At 51.6% G+C, this 18,494-nt stretch overlaps 9 protein-coding genes across 9 annotated transcripts; 7 read left to right on the top strand and 2 right to left on the bottom strand.

Moving 5' to 3' along the window:
- Nucleotides 1-1,104: 1,104 nt before the first annotated feature.
- On the top strand, nucleotides 1,105-3,128 carry EDD37DRAFT_133348 (Gti1/Pac2 family-domain-containing protein). The gene has a single exon (XM_062809461.1). It carries the CDS (start codon nucleotides 1,326-1,328, stop codon nucleotides 2,775-2,777), a length of 1,452 nt encoding a protein of 483 aa, XP_062666690.1. The 5' UTR covers nucleotides 1,105-1,325; the 3' UTR covers nucleotides 2,778-3,128.
- A 1-nt stretch (nucleotide 3,129) lies between these two features.
- Nucleotides 3,130-5,411, bottom strand: EDD37DRAFT_133480 (uncharacterized protein). The gene is made up of 5 exons (XM_062809462.1): nucleotides 5,287-5,411; nucleotides 5,029-5,237; nucleotides 4,370-4,965; nucleotides 3,850-4,293; nucleotides 3,130-3,776 (listed from the first exon to the last, which is right to left on the bottom strand). Exons 2-5 carry the CDS (start codon nucleotides 5,069-5,071, stop codon nucleotides 3,621-3,623), a joined length of 1,239 nt encoding a protein of 412 aa, XP_062666689.1. The 5' UTR covers nucleotides 5,072-5,237; nucleotides 5,287-5,411; the 3' UTR covers nucleotides 3,130-3,620.
- Nucleotides 5,412-5,756: 345 nt separating this feature from the next.
- EDD37DRAFT_568971 (amidase signature domain-containing protein) lies at nucleotides 5,757-7,630 on the bottom strand (the record flags this gene model as incomplete). The annotated part of the gene is made up of 5 exons (XM_062814205.1): nucleotides 5,757-5,872; nucleotides 5,946-6,178; nucleotides 6,234-6,527; nucleotides 6,604-7,028; nucleotides 7,079-7,630. The coding sequence occupies 5 exons, from the start codon at nucleotides 7,628-7,630 to the stop codon at nucleotides 5,757-5,759; spliced, it is 1,620 nt and encodes a 539-aa protein (XP_062666688.1).
- Nucleotides 7,631-8,221: 591 nt separating this feature from the next.
- Nucleotides 8,222-10,834, top strand: EDD37DRAFT_638997 (major facilitator superfamily domain-containing protein). The gene is made up of 8 exons (XM_062817131.1): nucleotides 8,222-8,740; nucleotides 8,799-8,924; nucleotides 9,075-9,156; nucleotides 9,218-9,337; nucleotides 9,386-9,508; nucleotides 9,567-10,060; nucleotides 10,114-10,443; nucleotides 10,500-10,834. Exons 1-8 carry the CDS (start codon nucleotides 8,550-8,552, stop codon nucleotides 10,681-10,683), a joined length of 1,650 nt encoding a protein of 549 aa, XP_062666687.1. The 5' UTR covers nucleotides 8,222-8,549; the 3' UTR covers nucleotides 10,684-10,834.
- Nucleotides 10,835-10,980: 146 nt separating this feature from the next.
- Nucleotides 10,981-13,290, top strand: EDD37DRAFT_638995 (asparaginyl-tRNA synthetase). The gene is made up of 3 exons (XM_062817130.1): nucleotides 10,981-11,407; nucleotides 11,460-11,577; nucleotides 11,627-13,290. The coding sequence occupies exons 1-3, from the start codon at nucleotides 11,052-11,054 to the stop codon at nucleotides 12,869-12,871; spliced, it is 1,719 nt and encodes a 572-aa protein (XP_062666686.1). The 5' UTR covers nucleotides 10,981-11,051; the 3' UTR covers nucleotides 12,872-13,290.
- Nucleotides 13,291-13,338: 48 nt separating this feature from the next.
- Nucleotides 13,339-14,627, top strand: EDD37DRAFT_133238 (uncharacterized protein). Its single transcript, XM_062809459.1, has 2 exons — nucleotides 13,339-13,582; nucleotides 13,628-14,627. Exons 1-2 carry the CDS (start codon nucleotides 13,389-13,391, stop codon nucleotides 14,523-14,525), a joined length of 1,092 nt encoding a protein of 363 aa, XP_062666685.1. The 5' UTR covers nucleotides 13,339-13,388; the 3' UTR covers nucleotides 14,526-14,627.
- On the top strand, nucleotides 14,628-16,221 carry EDD37DRAFT_133239 (uncharacterized protein). Its single transcript, XM_062809460.1, has 2 exons — nucleotides 14,628-15,817; nucleotides 15,902-16,221. Exons 1-2 carry the CDS (start codon nucleotides 14,730-14,732, stop codon nucleotides 15,966-15,968), a joined length of 1,155 nt encoding a protein of 384 aa, XP_062666684.1. The 5' UTR covers nucleotides 14,628-14,729; the 3' UTR covers nucleotides 15,969-16,221.
- Nucleotides 16,222-16,622: 401 nt separating this feature from the next.
- On the top strand, nucleotides 16,623-17,588 carry EDD37DRAFT_133233 (uncharacterized protein). The gene has a single exon (XM_062809458.1). The coding sequence runs from the start codon at nucleotides 16,780-16,782 to the stop codon at nucleotides 17,503-17,505; it is 726 nt and encodes a 241-aa protein (XP_062666683.1). The 5' UTR covers nucleotides 16,623-16,779; the 3' UTR covers nucleotides 17,506-17,588.
- Nucleotides 17,154-18,493, top strand: EDD37DRAFT_133218 (heterokaryon incompatibility protein-domain-containing protein). Its single transcript, XM_062809457.1, has one exon. It carries the CDS (start codon nucleotides 17,510-17,512, stop codon nucleotides 18,242-18,244), a length of 735 nt encoding a protein of 244 aa, XP_062666682.1. The 5' UTR covers nucleotides 17,154-17,509; the 3' UTR covers nucleotides 18,245-18,493.
- Nucleotide 18,494: the final 1 nt, after the last annotated feature.

Below are 18,494 nucleotides of genomic sequence, written 5' to 3'. Positions count from 1 at the left end.
CCAGAGAACATCATCGAAGTCACGAAATGGATGAAGGCTACTGTTACGGCCGGGATGCAACCCAGATGGCGAAGCTGCAGCAGATCTGGAGAACAATCTGATAGCGCAAGGGGAAAACATGTCCCAGCAGTCCTTTTCCCATCATCTGTAACCTGCCGCTACTGTCCCGGTTCTTCTGCCGAAATTCAGATTCAATTTATGCCAAGCATTGAAGGGGCAGCAGATTGATCAGACCAGCCACCCGCCTCCCAAAGGATCTCTCGATTTCTTGCTACTGACAAGGTAAACGAATCCATACACAGGTCGTGATTGGGCAGTAGTGACAATGCCGAGCTGGCCACCAAGAAGACCTAAGAACGACCAAGACCATGCAGAAAGCTTGTCCAATGGATTATGTCTTCTTACTCCTAGAGTCTTAGGAAGCGAGGCAACAGATTGACCCTAACACAATGATTATATCACTGGTTTGATCGGAAGACGCCGTGCGAAGTGCCTGATACGTGCTAAATGTACGCGATTAATAAGTCCTGCATTTCCTTGTGGCGATCAATGATCATGAGTAGTGTGATGGATGGGCGACAAGCATGCCCAGACATGCCAGCCTAGGCCTGTGACGCACGGACCATTAGGCGGGCGCAGCGGCTTTGAATTTAAGCATAAGCCCAAGCTTGCTGTGGGAACGCCGGTGCTTTTTGATGCATCTCCACCCCAAACTAATAAGTGATCCATCGTCAAGTCATCCACCAAAATGTGCCTGCGCTTGCCCTTCCTCACCCACACATCCTCGTGTCCTTCACCACTAGTTTCCTTTCCTCTCCTTTCGACTAGTCAGGTCACCTTGGGGAGACCTTACTCTTCTTCTCTCCGCCAGATCGATTCCTAGGGCATTTGCTGTCGTCTTCGTCACCAGAGATCGTTCTGTACCGATCTATCAAACATACTTGGTATTGGGCAGCCGACCGACATCACATCTCGCATACTTCGCACAACAGATCGATTGTCGCAATCCGATTCCATAACGGTAGTACTATACCTGTAGTCCACCTCGATCCCTCTGTCGCACCTGACGAGAAAGGACTGAAATTCAAAGACGATCCCGAGCAAACCTGCCCAAGAGACTGAAAGATTTGAACAACCAGAAGTGCACCATTGGTGCATGAACAACTGTCCTGCGGCGAGCTGAGGCGCTTTTGCAAAGCATCCAGCCCGCCGCATTTGAAATCAAAACATTCAACAACAGCAACGCGTTGGTACCGCGACAGTATCGTTCACATCGTCGCACCTAATCAGTTCACGACGACTGTTTTGGTCGCAATACGATCACCATGGAGACATATAATGGACATGTCCGCACACCAACAGATGCTATCATCCTCTTTGAGGCTTGCAGACTTGGAATTCTACCTCGCGTTCAGAGAAGACTGTCAGAGAAGGAAAGACAGTCTATCAGATCCGGTTCGGTGTTTGTCTGGGATGAGCGGGAGGCTGGAATGAGAAGATGGACAGACGGGAAGAGCTGGAGTGCTAGTAGGGTTTCCGGAAGTTTCTTGACATACAGGGAGATGGAAGGGAAACGAGGGGGAAACTCATTCGTGCAGCCCGCAGGAAAAGGCACTAAGACCCCAGACAGCGCGGCAGCTGACGGTCCACCACAAGATGCAGATGGGGAGGAAGGACCGGACGGCTATCGGTACAAGCCCGATGGCTTGATGAAGCAGTCATTCAGTATCACCACTTCCCAGGGACAACATCTCCATCTCATCAGCTACTACTCACGGTCACATCCCACGGCCCAGGGGCTGCGACAACCAAGTACCGATCCTGCCCTGGCCTCTATTGTACCAGCCAAGGGTCTCTATCCAGAATCCACCATTAACGACCAGTCTTCGGTCCCCGCCGTCACTCGATCACCTATGGTGGGAGTTCCGGGTTACGCGGTGAGCCCCAGCACTCCTGGCTATCACAGACCAAGTCCTCAGACTTCGCAACCCTACCTGCCGCCCGGCTACCACATGCACCCGGCGTATGTCTACCCTATAAGCCCAGTGCACACTCCTCCGGGTCAACCAGGCCATTATCCTATGCCACCATATGCCACAATGCCGCCTGGTCTACCTCCGATCCCGTACCCTAGCGGACCCTACCAACATCAACATCAACATCAACATCAACATCCACATCCACATCAACAACACCCATTGCATATGAATCAAGCACCTCCATCCAGCTACGATCAACGACCGCAACGCCCTTCCGAATCCGCACCCCCACCACCTCCACCACCTCAGTCTGCTGGTCCTACCCAAGGTCCACCAACACCCTACAGCCACGCACAGTCCCTACCACCGCCGCAGTTACAGCATCCCACCCCTGCAGCCTTTGAGGATGACCAGAAGCTGCAGATAGATCCAAGACTGACCGCAGCCATGGAGTCGACTGAACCCCAACAAAATGGGCAGAATGGGCAGAACGGGCAGAACGGCGCTTCGCACCCGGCCGAGGAAAGTCAAGGCCAACCAGAGTACCGATATCCCGAACAACCCACCGTCAATGCCAGCCAAGCGCCAACGATCAACTCATTGGTCCACAGCATTTCCACGCTACCACCTGTTGAGACAAGATCACAAAACGAGATTGAGCAGGACAGACAAGGAAGCACAAGCCCTGGCGGGACCAAGAACGGTGCACCACCGCAAGACATTCCGAGCGAGAAGTTGGGGTTCCGGGAAGATAAGAGGGTCTTGAGCAAGCTCGATCGTGTTTTTGCCAGGGTATGAAGTGGTCAAGAACGAGACGGAGAGGCATTGCTGCATCTTTCATCGAGGCCGATATCATCATATTAGGTAATCATTTGGCGTTTCTGTTTTTGTGATGGACACGACATGACGAGCTTTTGTGTTGTACTCTTAGCATGAGGGAGGCGGCTTTCTCGTTTTTGCATGGTGGAGGTTGTTGTTTTTCACTTCTTCGAAAAGTTGATGGACATGCTTCCTAGTACCCCACGAGCGCTTGTGATGTTTTCTTTAGGGTGGTGGGCTATGCCATATGCTTTTGATGAGCTCAAGGCCCCTTGGGTTGATTCTCTATCGGGTCTATGGATTCTTTTGCCCTTGTCGCGTTGCTTAGCTAGTGGTCAGTACGGAGTACGCCTCGAGTGCAAGGCGGCTGAGAATTCAAAAGAAGCTCTGTTTAACTTCTGTTCACTGCGTACAAGCTTAGGCTATGTTCATCTGGTACTCTGCTCATACCCGTACGATGGTTTAACCATTGTATAGAGTGCACCTTGTGCCCAGGGAATTGATGGCAAAACGCTTCACCTCAATAAACCAAAACCGGGCTAGCAGCACAGGCCCCCGAATCATCTACCCAAATCTCTTCAACCTTTGGGTTCTGATGACTTCTGCCCCTCTCCTCCCAGATTTGCTCAAGGACGGCCAGGGCGCGATCCACAAGGCCATAGCCAAGACGCTGACGCATACGTAGCAATACGCCCTTGATCAAAGAGATATCGTCCTCTTGATCAGCAGCAAGTCCAAATATGTACACCGGCCACCAGCCTAGATGACAGCGCGTCCAGTCCTCATAGGTTCCCGGTCGTTGAAGGACAGAGAGTGCGCGAATCAGTTGCCAACCTCTTCTGGGTGGTGGCGGCAAGTGACTCTGACTCGACGCTCTTGGTGGAATCCATTGTCCCTGCTTGTAAGAATCACGATCTGACTGCAATGGCATGTCCTTCTTTGTGAGCTCGATGATCCAGTCGAGAAGCAAGGATCCGGCTAGGGTGTACAAGATCATGGCGTCGGCATGAGAGTGTTCTGGCGCACTGTTCGAGGGAGAAGGGTCCCGTACCGATACTGGACTTTGCGAGCCTCGCTCATCGTCCATCTGAGTCGCCACATGCTCCCAATGTTCCATCTCGCTTCTTACTCTTGAGAAGAACTGGAAGTCGACCAGCTTTGATGAGTGATATAATTGCATCACTTCTGAGATCAGTCGATAGAGCGACAATGGAACACCCAGCACCGGATTGTTTGCCAATGGGGAGGCGTCCAGGAAAGTGAGAGATTCAAGCGCATTTCCGGACCGGATTAAAAGTCCATTGTCCACCTGAAAATCGACCTGAAAGGGATGCTCCATTTCGAGCAGGAAGGATTGATACACGACGCTTTCTGCCGTGACCCTGTTGAAAGGGCTGTCCATGCTCAAAGGTGCTTTTGCGTAGCGAAGCTTCATTAGCTGAACGGCTCCCCTGACGTGCTCGGGTGCATCATTGGCCACGTCTGATCCCCAGAGCTGGTACCAAGCCATGAAGTGTCAGCATGGAACACCTGTGCAACGTGATTACAGATTCCTCTTGGGAGACACTTACCGCATTGATGTACATGTGAATGACTGCCGTCAAGAGTGCGTCATCCGGACAGCCACCCGTGCTGTCGAGTTCTGCAAGAGCCGAGTTGACTTCCTGCACCGCTTGGCAGTAATACTTGAGAGAGAGCTTGCGAAATTGGACATCTCTGGTAAGTTGGTATTTGTTCGATGCACAACATGCCAGTACCGCGCACTTGACACTCGGTGAAGTCAATGCGTATCTAGCAACACATGGTAAATACTCGGCGAAGAAGCCAGGATGCGCTTCTGGGGACAGTAGAAAGGAGAGTAAGGTGTCAAGGTAGTAGCGAAAGAGGGACAGCTCCGTGTCCGAACAAATTGTTGTCTCCTGTTTTGGGTTGCGTAGAATCAAGGCAGACGCTTGCAGAGGTGACGCTTGGGTTGATCCTTCAGAATCATATTCGGAGGAGGTAGAGTCGCCTGGTTCGCGAGCGGTCTTATATCGGCTTGACGTATGGCAATGGTATCGTCTATCGTACAGCTCGCTAACCACTGGCCATTCACATTGACGACGAGCCAGAAAGCATTGGCGGCAATGCGGTCGACTCTCGTCACATTTCAGCTTCCGCTTCCGACCTTCGACAGGAGTGAACTCAGCACGCGAGCAGCAACGGGGAAAACAGGGTGAGGTGGACTCACAAGTGGTGCAGCCGGTCTTGGTTCGCAGTTTTGCCCTGGGCATAACGACAATCGATGTGGCAAGTGCGCCTGAGGCATCAACGACGGTTTCTTTCAAGGTAGTCACCAAACACCAGTCAAGGGTGATTGCCAGCCCAATCTGGTGGCGATATAAAAGGCAAGCGCTATCGGCGACTTGGGCGTTGGTGATAGGAAGAAAGACAACCGATCTTGGCTTGGTTAGCCACAACGTTAGCCTTCTGACTTAGGTAGTCCTGCCGTCTTAGTCGTTCAATTGGTGGCTTGACGTCGACTTCCGTTGGATCAAGATGGACCTTATCGCGGGGAGATAAGCGGGCTGGCCCAGGCTATGGTCTGCCCGCGGTCTGCCCGTCCATCATCGCAAGCAGAAATCGCGCGCATCTGAGTACCCGTCGATGGCGTGATGACAAGAAGGGGTGACGTTCTTCTCGTTGTGCTCCTTTACACGTTGAGTGAAGCTCTGATGACCGGATACTAGGCGGGCATTGATTTATTGATAGTGAGAAGGTTTCAGGCTCCCCATTCCTGGCCCATGGGGAACAAAAATGTAAGTTCAGTTGTTTATCGAAGGCCGTTTCGATGACAGCCCGAGAAGATGAAACTCCATATTCAGGCGTCTGACGCGTTCAAATTGCTACGCAGATGATACTACGATGGCATCGCCCTTGGCGTTTTTGGTGAATGATTCTACAATGACAAGCACCTACTCAAGCTCCCACGATACCAGAGATCAATTCAGCAGCTGCCACCGTTTCCTCGTCACGGAAATGTTTGCCCACGACCTGCAGCGGGATCGGCGCGTCGATAAACCTCTCTGGGACATCTGCAGGTTGTGAAAAGCCAGTCAGTATCGTCAACCAGACACAAACTTGTTTAGGACTGCAAGCTGCACTTACACTTTTTGAACTCCCGCTCATCTTGTGCTGACCTAGGCTTGTAATCGGCCTCGACTACGTCAACTGAGGGATCTGCTTTCAATCCTGTTGGGAAGGTGACAGCAGGTTGGTCAAGAATGTTCCAAATCGCCGTGTAAAGCCAATATTGTCCAGTGGCGAGCTCTGCGGCCACGCCAACATATGCAGGGCAGAGGATGAAATCAACACCACGCTCCTTCATCACGCGGTGATATCTGCGGACGTCAGCAAGGGAGATCTGCGTGGGCTTCGGATATCGGGCCAACATACTCTGCTCGGTATGCCTCTCGTTGGACATTCAAGTCCCAGTTCTCAACCACCGTGATTGGCTCGGGCCTGGCCTGACTGAAAGCCCACTCTGTCAATGCCGCTACGGGCTCTCCGCCTTTCTGCAAGAGGTCCTTCTGATACTTGGCGGCATCAGGGAAGTAGAGAGCCGAAAGAATGTCCCAACCACGGCTGTGTTCATATGGCTCGAAGTCCACTACTTTGACACTGGCAGCCTTGAGCTTTGAGACGGCATGTTTGAGCCCTCGTGTAGTAGGAGGATGAGGGTGGACGACACTGCAGTGCTGTCAGTTGGACTCGGCCCCATGAGCAGCGCGATGTGTCAGAAAGGCTCGACAACAAATGAGCTTACCCGTCATCCCATATGACCCCAACGGTGATCTGGTCGGGTTTGTACGCTGGTACCTCTTTCCAGGGCAGAGGGACTAGCGATGTCTCTTCCTCCCACGGTTCCTGGTCAAGTACAGCTTTCTGTGCCAAGTTGAGGTCTCCCACACTGTTGGCCAATGGTCCAATAATGCAGCGAATGCTTTCTTGTCCATCGCCGGCCAACAGTACGCCCTTGTAAGGGTTGCGGAGTGCGGTCGTACGAAGGCCATATGCGCCACAGAACGCTGCTGGCACTCTGACAGAGCCTCCAATATCGGTGCCGATACCGATGGCCGCACAACGGAAGCCTAGTGATGCCCCTTCGCCTCCACTCGAGCCCCCAGAGGTAAGCTTGCGATTGTGCGGATTGACTGTTGGTCCATAGATGACGTTGTCGCAGTCGATATGCTGAGAAACGTGTTAGCGGAGAACTCAGATGCTCAGGCAGAAGCAACTACCATCAGGCTCTGTGGCTCGTTCGTCCTGACGTGGATGATCGCGCCTGCATTTTTCAACAAAGTGACGAGTAGTGCATCTTCCTCCGCAACATTATCAATCCAGGCAACATAACAGGAATGACAGATTCGACCCTTCAGGGCAACATGCTCCTTTACCGAGATAGGAACTCCGTGGAGAGGTCCAACAACTTTCCCTGTGGACTTGAAATGAGCATCAAGCTCAGCTGCACGTGCCATCGCGTCGTCGACTAAGAACTCGACTGCAAAGTTCAACAACTGGTGGCCGACATGTGCACGTTTCAAGAATGCAGTCGCCGTTTCGACCGCCGACAACTTCCCAGCTGCCATTTGCGCGACCAGGTCGGTGGCATTGGTCTGGGTGATCTCCAGTTCTCTTGGCGTCAACAGCTTGCAGCTGTCTGCGAAAGAAGCGACGTTCAGCTGATCAGCCGGCGGCAGCTGCTCTGCTGGCAGGAGCCAGGCAGGGTTAAGTGAGTCCTGCAGAATCTTTTGGCATTTCTCAACCTTGGGCTGCCATAGTGCTTGCACCATCGTGAATGGATTTGCAACGAAGTGAGGATTGAAAGGAGATTATAGTTGTAATTGAAGTTCGAATGATGGTGAGTATGGGATGGAGGTGATGTAAGTATGCTCGTTACCATTGGTCTGGAATGTCCTTCTCATAAAAGGGTCCTAGTGAAGCTCGGTATGCTTCAAAACGAAACAGGTGCAGTTCTCGAGCAATGCTACAGAACTGGCCAACTAGGAGTATTTGCGAGTTCAAGAGCCTGTGCCCAGCAACTGCGGAGGCCTCAAGGATGAACGCGAATACCTCTTTCGAGCCACCGGAAGAGAAGATCTCAGCATGCAGTGCATACATGTGCTTACCGAATCCAATGACTAGTTCCTTGGTGTCTCTGGCATATCTTGCAACGGCCTATTATTGATGATCTTGCCCTGTATGGCGTGCAGCCTTATCAGGTGGGTCCAATTTCACCCGCAATTATTCCTTACTGGTCAGCCCCATGGCATATCTTCGATCTCCTTTGCCAGGTTCTTGGTAGGGAAGCTATGAAGAGACGCTAATACGTATGATTGGTGGTTGATATCGAAGACGGCCCCTTATCAGCATAGCCTTTGAAGTTCTACCAAAGGCCTGCGTCCAGGTACTAGGTACTTCCTGACACATCCGCAATTAATGCTGACTGGCTGGTTACTTGTTAGTACAACGGGGATGTCCAACTACAAGGTATTCGGGCTTCTCTGCCATACACGGCCTTATCTCAACGCTTTTCATGACGGTATTCTACACCGACCAAGGAAGAATCGCCATGGAGGCCAACTGTTTATATAAAGGCGACTCCGACGCCATGCCGACCGAGCGGTTAACCGAGACCAGTAGCAGATTTGATAACTCTTCCTTCTTTCTACCTCAAGCAAGAAGGCCCATTACATTCATACCACGTCAGCCATGACGGTCTCCTCCCATGAATACATACCAGGCACGGTACACCTGGTCGATCTTGAGGGTACTATTCATGCTCGCCATGCAGCAGGAGGCAAGCGCGATATTGTGCTCGTCCCTCCTCCTTCCGCAAATCCAGACGACCCACTGAATTGGACTCCACGGAGGAAACTCCTGTCTCTGACCTGTCTCTCCATGTATGGGAATCACCGAAACCCTTCAGCAATGATCACAGCTAACACATTCTCGCAACAGCTACATCCTGGCAGTTGGTTATGCCTCAGCCGCGATCTATTCCGTTCTCGTCCCTATCTCCGAAGCCACAAGCCTTTCGGTCGCTGATCTCAATGCTGGTACCGGATACATGTTTCTTGCTTTCGGGTAGGTCTTTTGCTCCCTGACGTCCTTCAGCAATCTCCGGCCTTGATTGAGTGCAGACACATCCTTTGTCGGGACTCAAGTCACCTCGACGCGCGCTTTTGGCCCAACAAGATAACGTGGGAGTCTGTGACTGACTCGAAGTGTTACTAGATGGGGATGTCTTGTTTGGCAGTCTCTCGCACAGCAGTATGGGAAGCGTCCAGTTTATCTCTTCTCACTCCTGGCAACGACGGTCAGTCCTTTCCCCCGACAAGCCCCATGCGCAGAACAGGTGGACTAACGCCTTGTCATAGGCCATCATGATATGGGCTCCTTATACCAATAGCAATGGCCAGTGGATCGCAAACAAGATCCTGCAGGGCTTCGTCGGTGCGCCTATCGAGTCTCTGTGTGAGATATCAATTTCAGACCTTGTAAGTATCCCGTCTTTCTGTTTGAACCCGTACTGATAGAAGTTGCAGTACTTTACGCACGAGCGTGGTACCTATATGGGCGTGTATGCTCTTTTCTTGGCTGGTAGCAACTTTCTCGCACCTGTCTGTTCAGGTTTCATCGACGTTGGTCAAGGTTGGCAGTGGGTCCTGGTAGGTTCTCGAGATGCGATGAACAATCTATGGCCTCTCAACTAACAATACTCTACAGTACTGGTGTGCAATTTTCACCGGAGGTGCATTCGTGATCCTCTTCTTCTTGATGGAGGAGACCAATTTTGAACGAGCACCACTTATCGGCATCGAGCCTGACGAGCAACTGCCAATCGAGTCAGCCTCTGACAGCGACTTGAAACACATGGATCCAGCCGATGCTGAAAAGCAACCAGAAGTCCGAAATGCCACCGGTACGCCAGCAGCCAATGAACAGACCTATACGATGAAAAACTACGTGCAGAAGCTGTCGCTCTTGCGCAAAGAAGACTTGCGAAAGAAGAACCGACTAGGCAGCATGCTTATTCGACCATTCATCTTCGGGACGTTTCCTGCCGTGGCGTTTGCTGGCTTCATGTACGGCTCGATCGTGTGCTACTTCAACATCCTCAACGGGACGGCATCACTCATTCTCTCCGCCGCGCCATACAATTTCCCCTCAAGCATGGTAGGACTTGCCTACGTGGCTTGCCTTATTGGCGTGTGCATCGGGTAAGTTTGCTCAACGTCATAAAAATATGCATGAACTGACGTGCCGTTCGTAGAACCGTCTATTCTGGCATCCTCGGCGACAGAGTCGTCATCTGGAAAGCTCGACGAAACAACGGAGTCATGGAACCAGAGCACCGCCTGTGGATGTATTGTGCTCTTCTCGTCCTCATCCCTGGAGGATTCCTCATCTGGGGCGTGGGAGCAGCTCACCACATCCATTGGTTCGGTCTTGTCTTCGCCATGGGCATGCTGGCCTGTTCCATCACCATTGGCTGCCAGATCCCATGCAGCTACTGCATCGATTGCTACAAGGACATCAGCGGAGATGCCATGGTTACGGTGATCATAATCAGGAACACGATGAGTTTTGCCGTGAGCTACGGGTAGGCATTCCAAACTTTTGGTTGTTACATGTCACGCTAACCTCTCATCATCGCAGTATAACTCCTTGGGTTACAAACATGGGCTATCAGGATGCGTTCCTTGTCGCTGCATTTGTATCTCTGGCACAGATCTGCGTCTTCTTTGCCTTCATCAAATGGGGCCGCGGTATGCGGAAGGCCACGGCGCAACGGTACTTGCATTATGTCAGCCAGATGAAGGCCGAGGGTTCTACACACTGATAGCGCGACCCATGGTGATGGAATCATTTTCGACGCGACTGCCTAGACCAGAATTAGACTTGGATGTATATCGTGTTGGGTGGAAGTCAGAGGTCATTTGATTTGCACTACCTAGGTATACATAGAAAACTCGAGAGGTTTGTTGAGATCCGGCGTGTTGAATAAGCACTTCACTGTACCCTCGTATGCTCTTGTGCCAAAGAACCTCCGCAAGGCTGGGATGAACGAGGCTGCAGCCTTGTCGGAGAAAATGATTCATTGTTCCGACCGTCCGCTTCTTATTCCTCTGCGCAACTCCCACGCTTCAGATTTGACTTTAACAACGTATCGCGAGTCGTAGCCACCGTTCCCATAGTAGCGGCAGCGGAATGCTATGGCGTGCACTGAAGTCGCCATGGCTTCCCCGGATCGCCCTGTCCCCACGATTATCCGCCCTTGAGATACCGACCCTTCCTGCGGTGCAGTACCGCACGCGACATCTACATGAGCAAGCGCACAGAGAGGTGGTGTCCACTGGGCCAGCCTCAGCGCCCATAGTCCAACATGCGAGCCTTCTCGATAGTGGTTCAAAATTTGAGCCAGGTCAGAACCACAAATCGGTGCAGATAACTGGTTTGGTTCGCAGCGTGCGGAAACAGAAGAAGATTGCATTTGCAAGAATAGCAGATGGGTCGACGCTGGCGAGCGTCCAAGCTGTATTTCCTGACCCATCTCTGGCGAAGGAGTAAGTGGACAATATATGAGTTATTTAGACAATGCTGATACTGGATCTTCAGCATTAGCAATGGCTCATATGTAGCTCTGGTCGGACAATGGATTCCGTCCCAGGGCGCTGGCCAGACACATGAGCTGCAGGTCGGAACGATTGAAGCTGTAGGGGAAAGCAACCCTCTTGTAAGCAACTTGACAGTAGTGTATGCCTCACTGCTAATGGCGAGAGTAGGAGAACCCGATTCAAAAGCAGTCCATGACTGCCGACTTTCTACGAAGTATCCCTCATCTACGTATGCGAACCGCCTTCCAATCTCTCCTGGTACGAGCTCGGAGTCGTTTGAGCTCAGCCATTACTTCGCACTTTCACGATCGGCCGAGCCCTGTGTATCAAATACACCCACCTCTGATCACGTCCTCAGACTGTGAAGGTGCCGGAGAAGTGTTTACCATTGCTCCACGGAGTAAAGAGCAAGCACCTGGAACCACAGCCAATACGACGAAAGAGCAAGAGAGGCTATACTTTCGAGATGCGAAATACTTGACTGTCTCGTCACAATTACATCTCGAGGCGTACGCAGCGGAATTAGGTGACGTATTTGCATTTTCGCCGACCTTCCGCGCTGAGGAGAGTGACACTCCGCGGCATCTTGCCGAGTTCTACATGCTGGAGGCAGAGCATCGAGAAGTTGCCCTAGAAGACCTGCTGGACAAAGTGAGGGCTCTTATCGTGGACTTGACCGAAGCACTACGGTCGCACAGAACCGGTGAAGAACTCCTACAATATTACACCGACCAGAAACATCGTCCTTCCGATATCGAGGCTATGGATCTGGAGGAGCGATGGAACAGACTGACTGGTCCATGGCACACTGTGGATTACACATCTGCGATTAAGGCCCTTTCGGAAGCTCATGAATCGAGCGGCGGTAAGCTCTTCGCTACCAGACCTCAATGGGAAGAGGGTTTGCAACTGGAGCACGAACGATGGATTGTTGAAAACCTGGCAGAGGGAAAGCCAGTGTTTGTCACCCACTATCCGAAAGTAATCAAGCCGTTTTACATGCTGCCTTCATCATTCCAGCGGTCTAATCAGCTATCGGGCTTGTCAGAAGATGGCGAGTTCGCTGGAGATCGAGAGACAGTTGCATGCTTTGACTTACTCCTTCCGTTCGGCTATTGTGAAGTGGTTGGTGGAAGTCTAAGAGAGCATCGCCTCGAGAACCTCATTCACAATATGCGCGAGAAGGGCCTCTTGAAGACCGTTGAGCAGAGCAATGGCAACGCTTATCCATTTCTGCATCCTGAAGAGTCACTCGGGAGCCTCCGGTGGTATGCGGATCTCCGCCGGTTCGGAAGTAGTCCGCACGGCGGTTATGGTTTGGGCTTTGACCGGCTGCTTGCCTACTTGACTGGTGTGAGCAATGTTCGAGATGTTGTGGGATTCCCGCGCACTTGGGGAAGAGCGGACTGCTGAACGATATGGATCCCGCGGGTTGCGACGGTACTCCCACCTGAAGAGAAGCTCAACTTCGATAAATCTTGCAAGACTACTTCACCCTGTGTGTGTATGATCTACCCAGACTCCTCTCCTTGAGGTGTCCATGGTACGAGCCAAGGTCTTCCTGTTAACGTCCGGTGGAGGGACACCTAGGTTTGCCCAAAAGTTTTACAACAAATGCTTACCTTTCTAAAGGAAATTCCCTGCCTGCAATGTTATCGCTTTGGTACCTCTTACATGTCTGATTCATCTTTGACTTCAATGCAATCAAGGAAGTTATTGCGGTGCTGCAAGTGGCCCAGCATATCGTGATCGGCTTCGTCATGCATTCCCCAGCATTCCATTCCTCTTGTTTATCATTCCAGTCGCGTGCAATACCTAACACAGACCACTCGGAAACTCCCAGCTGCCATTTTGGTGTACTCATTATCTTCATGCTGTCTCGATGGGATGTGCATGGTAGGTATTGCCCAGGAGACAGCAGTAAGTCGCGATGATTTGGTGCCGCTTTGCTATTATTGCGTTGGCTGCGCAGCTGGTCGAATCAGTATATGGATACGGCACTACCGTCGAGGTTTTCGTCAGTTATTGTCCTGCGATCTACACCGGCTCGATTTTCGGTGGCGGCAATGCGTCCTCGACATATGCCAGCACAAGCGTAACCACTGGCGCGCCTTCAAGTCCCAGGTGAGTTATCCCGGCGCCCATTTTGACGGAATCTGACAATGAAAGTTCTGGATCCTACTTCCTTGCCGTGAATAATGGGGTGGATGAACCAGATGAATATGTTGCGGATGATGGGACGCTGACTGCCAATGCAAGTCTGGCTGTCGCATTCACCATCGACTCTTCGGGTCAATTGATGGGAGGTGGAGGGTATATCTCGACATCGGGATCTGCGACCACGCAGAAGTTCGCCGTCAACGCGACATTGGGAAGCATCTCAACCCTCTTTTCGATTGTCAACGATAACGCACATGGACGCAGAGATGCCTCTTCTTCTGGCGGAACCTTGCAATGGCAGAATGAGACATTCGGTGGTGGACAAGCTATATTTTGCATGTACGGGTCTATTGTTCAAGTCTCCTTCAACGGACAGGCACCGGCGGGCTGCGAGGAGGTCACGCTCGACGCAGTACCTGTTGGTGATATCATATCGTCCTCGGGGACCTCTGTGTCCATGGGTTCAACCAGTATGCCCACATCTGGCTACACGTCTGCGCCCAACGGGCTGACAACAACGCCAAACGCACTTTCTTCCGGAATGAGTCCCACGACCACGCCCTCAACCGGTATCTCAGGGACGGCAACCTCTCTACCTATGGGAAGCACTCCAATGTATGGATCTTCAACTTCTGCATCCACTTCTTCCACCGTGTCAGCGTATCCGACGTCAACTGGTCCGCCAAGCTGTGACGACCGTTCATCGTACGATGGCACTGTCGACGATGGTTACTTGATCCTATGTGACACTGATTTGCCAGGATATGACCTTCTCAGCGTGCCAGCTTCCGACCTTGCCGACTGCATTGGAACATGTAATTCCTATGTGACATCTTCAGATGCGATATGCCTTGCTGTCACCTATAACAGTGTATGTTTTTTTCATAAAGTGTTTGCGTTATGCTGACAGGCTTTACAGAGTACCGCCACAGATCCGTGCACACTCAAATCCAATATCAACACAGTGAACAGAGGCGCTGATGCATACGTCCAAGCTGCGATCGTTGTCGACAAGCCCTATGCTCCGACCATTGATTTCGCGAGTGCAGGAAGTTCTGGTGCAAGCTCGACCAACGTTCAGACCTCAGCAGTATCAAGCACGACAACAGTGATGTCAACCTCCACACTCATGGGAACGTCGTCTACTTCCGTGACTACTACCGCTTCCACAACTCATCTCGTCAGCAGTGTACTGTCTACGCAGCAGTCAAGCGCTCCGACTACCACGTCGCAAACGTCAACACCGCTTTCCACGACAGCACAAATGAGCAGCTCTTTATCGACTACGAGAGCTCCCCCAAGCTCCACTCCAACTATGTCGAGTTCATCAGCCACTACTACTCCCAGCTCAAGTCCAGCAACATCACACATAACATCTACCAGTCAGACAGCCTCACAAATGAGTACTGTGGCCACCAGTACTCAGACTACGAGCAGCACAGGGCTTTCGACGACAAGAAGTGCCACTACAACCACTACTACTACGACTACAGCTTCGTACTGCTCTGCAACTCCAACGACGACAAACCTATGCCCCACGTACAATCACCAAGCCCTCAATGTCAATGGCGACGGCTCCTGCTACGAAGTCGAATGCTCCACGGCGCTACAAGGCACCCAGCTCACAGGCAATTCCACAACCGCAACCTCGCTCAAGACCTGCACTGCAGTATGCAACATATACAACGAAGCAATTCCCTACGGCTGCGTCGGCGTCAGCTTCTACAACTCGGTAACAGGCAGCAGCCCGAATTGCATTCTATTCTCGAGTATCACGGGGACTTCTTCCACTTCTGGTGTTGATAGCGGCCGGCTTATGTACCAGGGCTACCCGTCGATAACTGATCCTTCATACGCAGCCATCACCACGACCACAGCGGTGACCACTACATCCGCGGCCGTCACCAGTGGGACAACAACAACGAGTACTACCTTAACAAGCTGCCCGCCCGCACCAACAGCCTCGTCATGCCCTGGCAATTCACCATATTGCTACGCATATGAGTATAACGGCAACACAGACGACTTTGAAGTCGAGTGCCAGACGTCCTTTACTGGTGTGGCGCTACAGGCGATCATAGCATTCGATTTCGAAGACTGCGCCGGGTGGTGTCAGTACGCGAACGAGCAGGGCAGAGACGTTCCGGGTGACGTTCAAGGGAGTAATTGTGTTGGATTCACCTTTCAGGAGATCCCGGTGTATACGCAGGGCGGGCCGAATAACTGCTTTCGGTACTCGAGTTTGACTTGTGCGACGAGGAACGTTGGGTCTACGTTTGATAGTGGGCGGTTGTTGTTCAGTGGGTATCCTAACATGACGGATTATAGCGGGTCGGCTTTCCATTGTTGATTGTGCTGGGGATTGAGGTCGCTGATAGGGGTTTACGTTTTCTTGGATAGGTATTGTGGAAGGAGTTGTAGTGTTTGATTGAAGAATATGATGTTTGGCGTTGAAATGTTGTGGTGCGTACTCTGCCTGGCGGAATAGCTACCCAGATCGGCAAGAACGAACTGGAGCGCCTAGGCCAAAGATGTGGTGGGCTTGTTGATTCCCTAGAGCTTACCAGGTAGTTGCTGCACCTCGGTCAGGGGGCATGATGCATCCTTCCTTCATTTACTTAAGCGATCACCTCACCACCACTTACACAGCCTCTTCCAGTTCGACCGGTTGCACTCTTTGCCACGCTTCCACCCCAGTAAGCAGCATTCATGGAAATGCCCATGATGCACCCCATCCAAGACCAAAATACCTTAATAGGTAGCTGCTCACTCACATCGGTCCAACAAACCATGTATCTGCCTTTTTTTCGTCTGCACGGAACTTTGGCCCCCTCCATTTCTGCCATGCTTTTTTCTGCCCAACTTCAGACAACACTGCATGCTGAACGTGCACCGCCCCAGGATCGTCTATCACCTGATCAGCAAGTACAAGCTTGTCATGGAGTCATCGTTCCGGCGTTTGAAGGAGTTCAATTCAATACCTTCACAATCACCAAATACTCTTCGCTCAGACTTGACTCCAGAATACCTATGCTCAGCATATCGCTGGGCGAACAATCTGTGCAATATCTACAGCGTCCGCTCCCGAATCGTATGGGATCCTCAAAAATTGACCGAGAGTTGCTCTTGACGAGGCTGATGTCGAATTTGACTGCATCAGCATGGCAGATCAAGCTCTGAGGACGCAGCAAAGTATATGCTCTCAATGCATGTCCTTATGGCGAGACTTGATTTCACTACGGCAGAGGAGCCTTTCCGAGAGATATCGTCCTGGGAAAGATCGGCCTGGGAAAGATCGGCCTGGGAAATGCATGTCTTTATGGCGAGCCTTGTTTCCAGTACGGCAGAGGAGCCTTTCCGAGCCATTTTCTCTTTGGAAGATTGTCCGTGATCACCACCAAAGTCTGATCGAGCTCCGAAATTCTGCTCAACACGGTTGTCCTTTTTGTTCTTTGTTGTGGATAAGTGCGGCAGTGAAAACCCTGCAAAGGACGGAGAGTCTGCTGAAGGTCAGCTACTCAGTGATCGTGGAACCGTCCGACGTCAGTTTCAAGGTCGGCTCGATGGAAATCTCTGCACCCAAAGAGCAGCAAGTGAGTGGAGGAAGCTGCCGGATCGAAATAGAAGAAACTCCGAACTACAATTGGTCCAACATACGGCATAATCGCAAAGATTGCTCGACGGCATCGGAAGCATGCTTCAACGTGGCCAAACGGTGGTTGACTGATTGCACTACCACACATATGCCATGCTCACTTGCGGGAAATTTGCGCAAGCTCGAACGTGGCCAATTTACGCCTCGGCGCCTTTTGAAGTTGTTTACCGATGGTGACAAAACCTGCTTACAGCTACTGAGTGACGCGAAAGCCATAGGTTTTTGTGTCTGAGTACATGACGCTCAGCCATTGGTGGGGCAAAGAGCAACCATTGATGCTTGAAAAGCATAACATCTTATTTCTGGAGAATATTGTCCAGATCGAGCAGCTGCCCGGAACGTACGCTGATGCTGTGGTAATCACATTGCAGATGGGATGTCAATACCTTTGGATTGATTCCTTGTGCATAGTGCAAGATTCGCCGGAAGACCGACAGACGGCCGTTGCGGAGATGAGCCATGTATACCGTTTCTCAACCTGCAACATTGCTGCCTTGGATGCCTGTGACTCCACGGAAGGCTGCTTTTCGACGGTACGAGTTCCACATGTTTCTGGATGTGCAAACGAGGTGGATGGTCGAATGTATTACGCCACTTGCGACTCGATCGGATATTGCCGATCGTGTGCTGATCGATGCCCACTATACAGGCGAGGATGGGTGCTTCAGGAGAGGCTTCTGGCGCCACGCACGATTGGCTACCATTCATTCGGATTGACCTGGGAATGTTTGCACGAACACGAGATTGAACGCGGATCCGGATTTGATGTTGTTATTGACACCTTCAAGAATGCTCTGCATCAGAGTCAAGGCCCCAAGCAGAATGCTATCCTAAAGATGGGCTCGAAGTACGATTTCCAATGTCATTGCTCGACTTTTGTGATGAATTTCCCCTGCTTGGACATTTATGGCATGCAATCCTGTGGACATATACATGTTCGCACCTCACCTTCAAGTCAGACAGGTGGGTAGCTATCTCTGGCGTGGCTCGAGCCATCCAGTCCCATACAGGATCCTCCCTCCTTGCTGGAATGTGGAGGGAGACGATGCTCTTCGAACTGGCCTGGGTATCTTTTCCAGCTCGCCTTGGTGAAAACCTGAGTATCGGCAATTCGTTCCCATCTTGGTCGTGGGTATCAGTGAACACACCCGTGTGGTTCCCTTATCGCAGCAACGATACGGAAATAGTCTACTCGATAATGTCATTACCAGAAGTGCCTGA

This window comes from Exophiala viscosa (assembly GCF_022695815.1).
Source record: "Exophiala viscosa unplaced genomic scaffold EDD37scaffold_11, whole genome shotgun sequence".
Classification (NCBI taxonomy): Eukaryota; Fungi; Ascomycota; class Eurotiomycetes; order Chaetothyriales; family Herpotrichiellaceae; genus Exophiala; species Exophiala viscosa.
This window is presented reverse-complemented; position numbering and strand designations above follow the sequence as displayed.

What these genes read in the sequence shown, in the direction of transcription:
- EDD37DRAFT_133348 (XM_062809461.1), top strand. Translation starts at nt 1,326, where the DNA reads ATGGAGACATATAATGGACATGTCCGCACACCAACAGATGCTATCATC.
- EDD37DRAFT_133480 (XM_062809462.1), bottom strand. Translation starts at nt 5,071, where the DNA reads ATGCCCAGGGCAAAACTGCGAACCAAGACCGGCTGCACCACTT. An exon ending in TTCACATGTACATCAATGCG is followed by an intron (nt 4,294 to 4,369) that starts GTAAGTGTCTCC and finishes GCTTGGTACCAG; the next exon opens with CTCTGGGGATCAGACGTGGC. An exon ending in GCTCGCAAAGTCCAGTATCG is followed by an intron (nt 3,777 to 3,849) that starts GTACGGGACCCT and finishes TGTACACCCTAG; the next exon opens with CCGGATCCTTGCTTCTCGAC.
- EDD37DRAFT_638997 (XM_062817131.1), top strand. Translation starts at nt 8,550, where the DNA reads ATGACGGTCTCCTCCCATGAATACATACCAGGCACGGTACACCTGGTC. An exon ending in TCTCTGACCTGTCTCTCCAT is followed by an intron (nt 8,741 to 8,798) that starts GTATGGGAATCA and finishes TTCTCGCAACAG; the next exon opens with CTACATCCTGGCAGTTGGTT. An exon ending in TACATGTTTCTTGCTTTCGG is followed by an intron (nt 8,925 to 9,074) that starts GTAGGTCTTTTG and finishes AAGTGTTACTAG; the next exon opens with ATGGGGATGTCTTGTTTGGC.
- EDD37DRAFT_638995 (XM_062817130.1), top strand. Translation starts at nt 11,052, where the DNA reads ATGCTATGGCGTGCACTGAAGTCGCCATGGCTTCCCCGGATCGCCCTG. An exon ending in GACCCATCTCTGGCGAAGGA is followed by an intron (nt 11,408 to 11,459) that starts GTAAGTGGACAA and finishes CTGGATCTTCAG; the next exon opens with CATTAGCAATGGCTCATATG. An exon ending in TAGGGGAAAGCAACCCTCTT is followed by an intron (nt 11,578 to 11,626) that starts GTAAGCAACTTG and finishes TGGCGAGAGTAG; the next exon opens with GAGAACCCGATTCAAAAGCA.
- EDD37DRAFT_133238 (XM_062809459.1), top strand. Translation starts at nt 13,389, where the DNA reads ATGATTTGGTGCCGCTTTGCTATTATTGCGTTGGCTGCGCAGCTGGTC. An exon ending in GGCGCGCCTTCAAGTCCCAG is followed by an intron (nt 13,583 to 13,627) that starts GTGAGTTATCCC and finishes TGACAATGAAAG; the next exon opens with TTCTGGATCCTACTTCCTTG.
- EDD37DRAFT_133239 (XM_062809460.1), top strand. Translation starts at nt 14,730, where the DNA reads ATGTCAACCTCCACACTCATGGGAACGTCGTCTACTTCCGTGACTACT. An exon ending in ACCTTTCAGGAGATCCCGGT is followed by an intron (nt 15,818 to 15,901) that starts GTATACGCAGGG and finishes TACGTTTGATAG; the next exon opens with TGGGCGGTTGTTGTTCAGTG.
- EDD37DRAFT_133233 (XM_062809458.1), top strand. Translation starts at nt 16,780, where the DNA reads ATGGCAGATCAAGCTCTGAGGACGCAGCAAAGTATATGCTCTCAATGC.
- EDD37DRAFT_133218 (XM_062809457.1), top strand. Translation starts at nt 17,510, where the DNA reads ATGACGCTCAGCCATTGGTGGGGCAAAGAGCAACCATTGATGCTTGAA.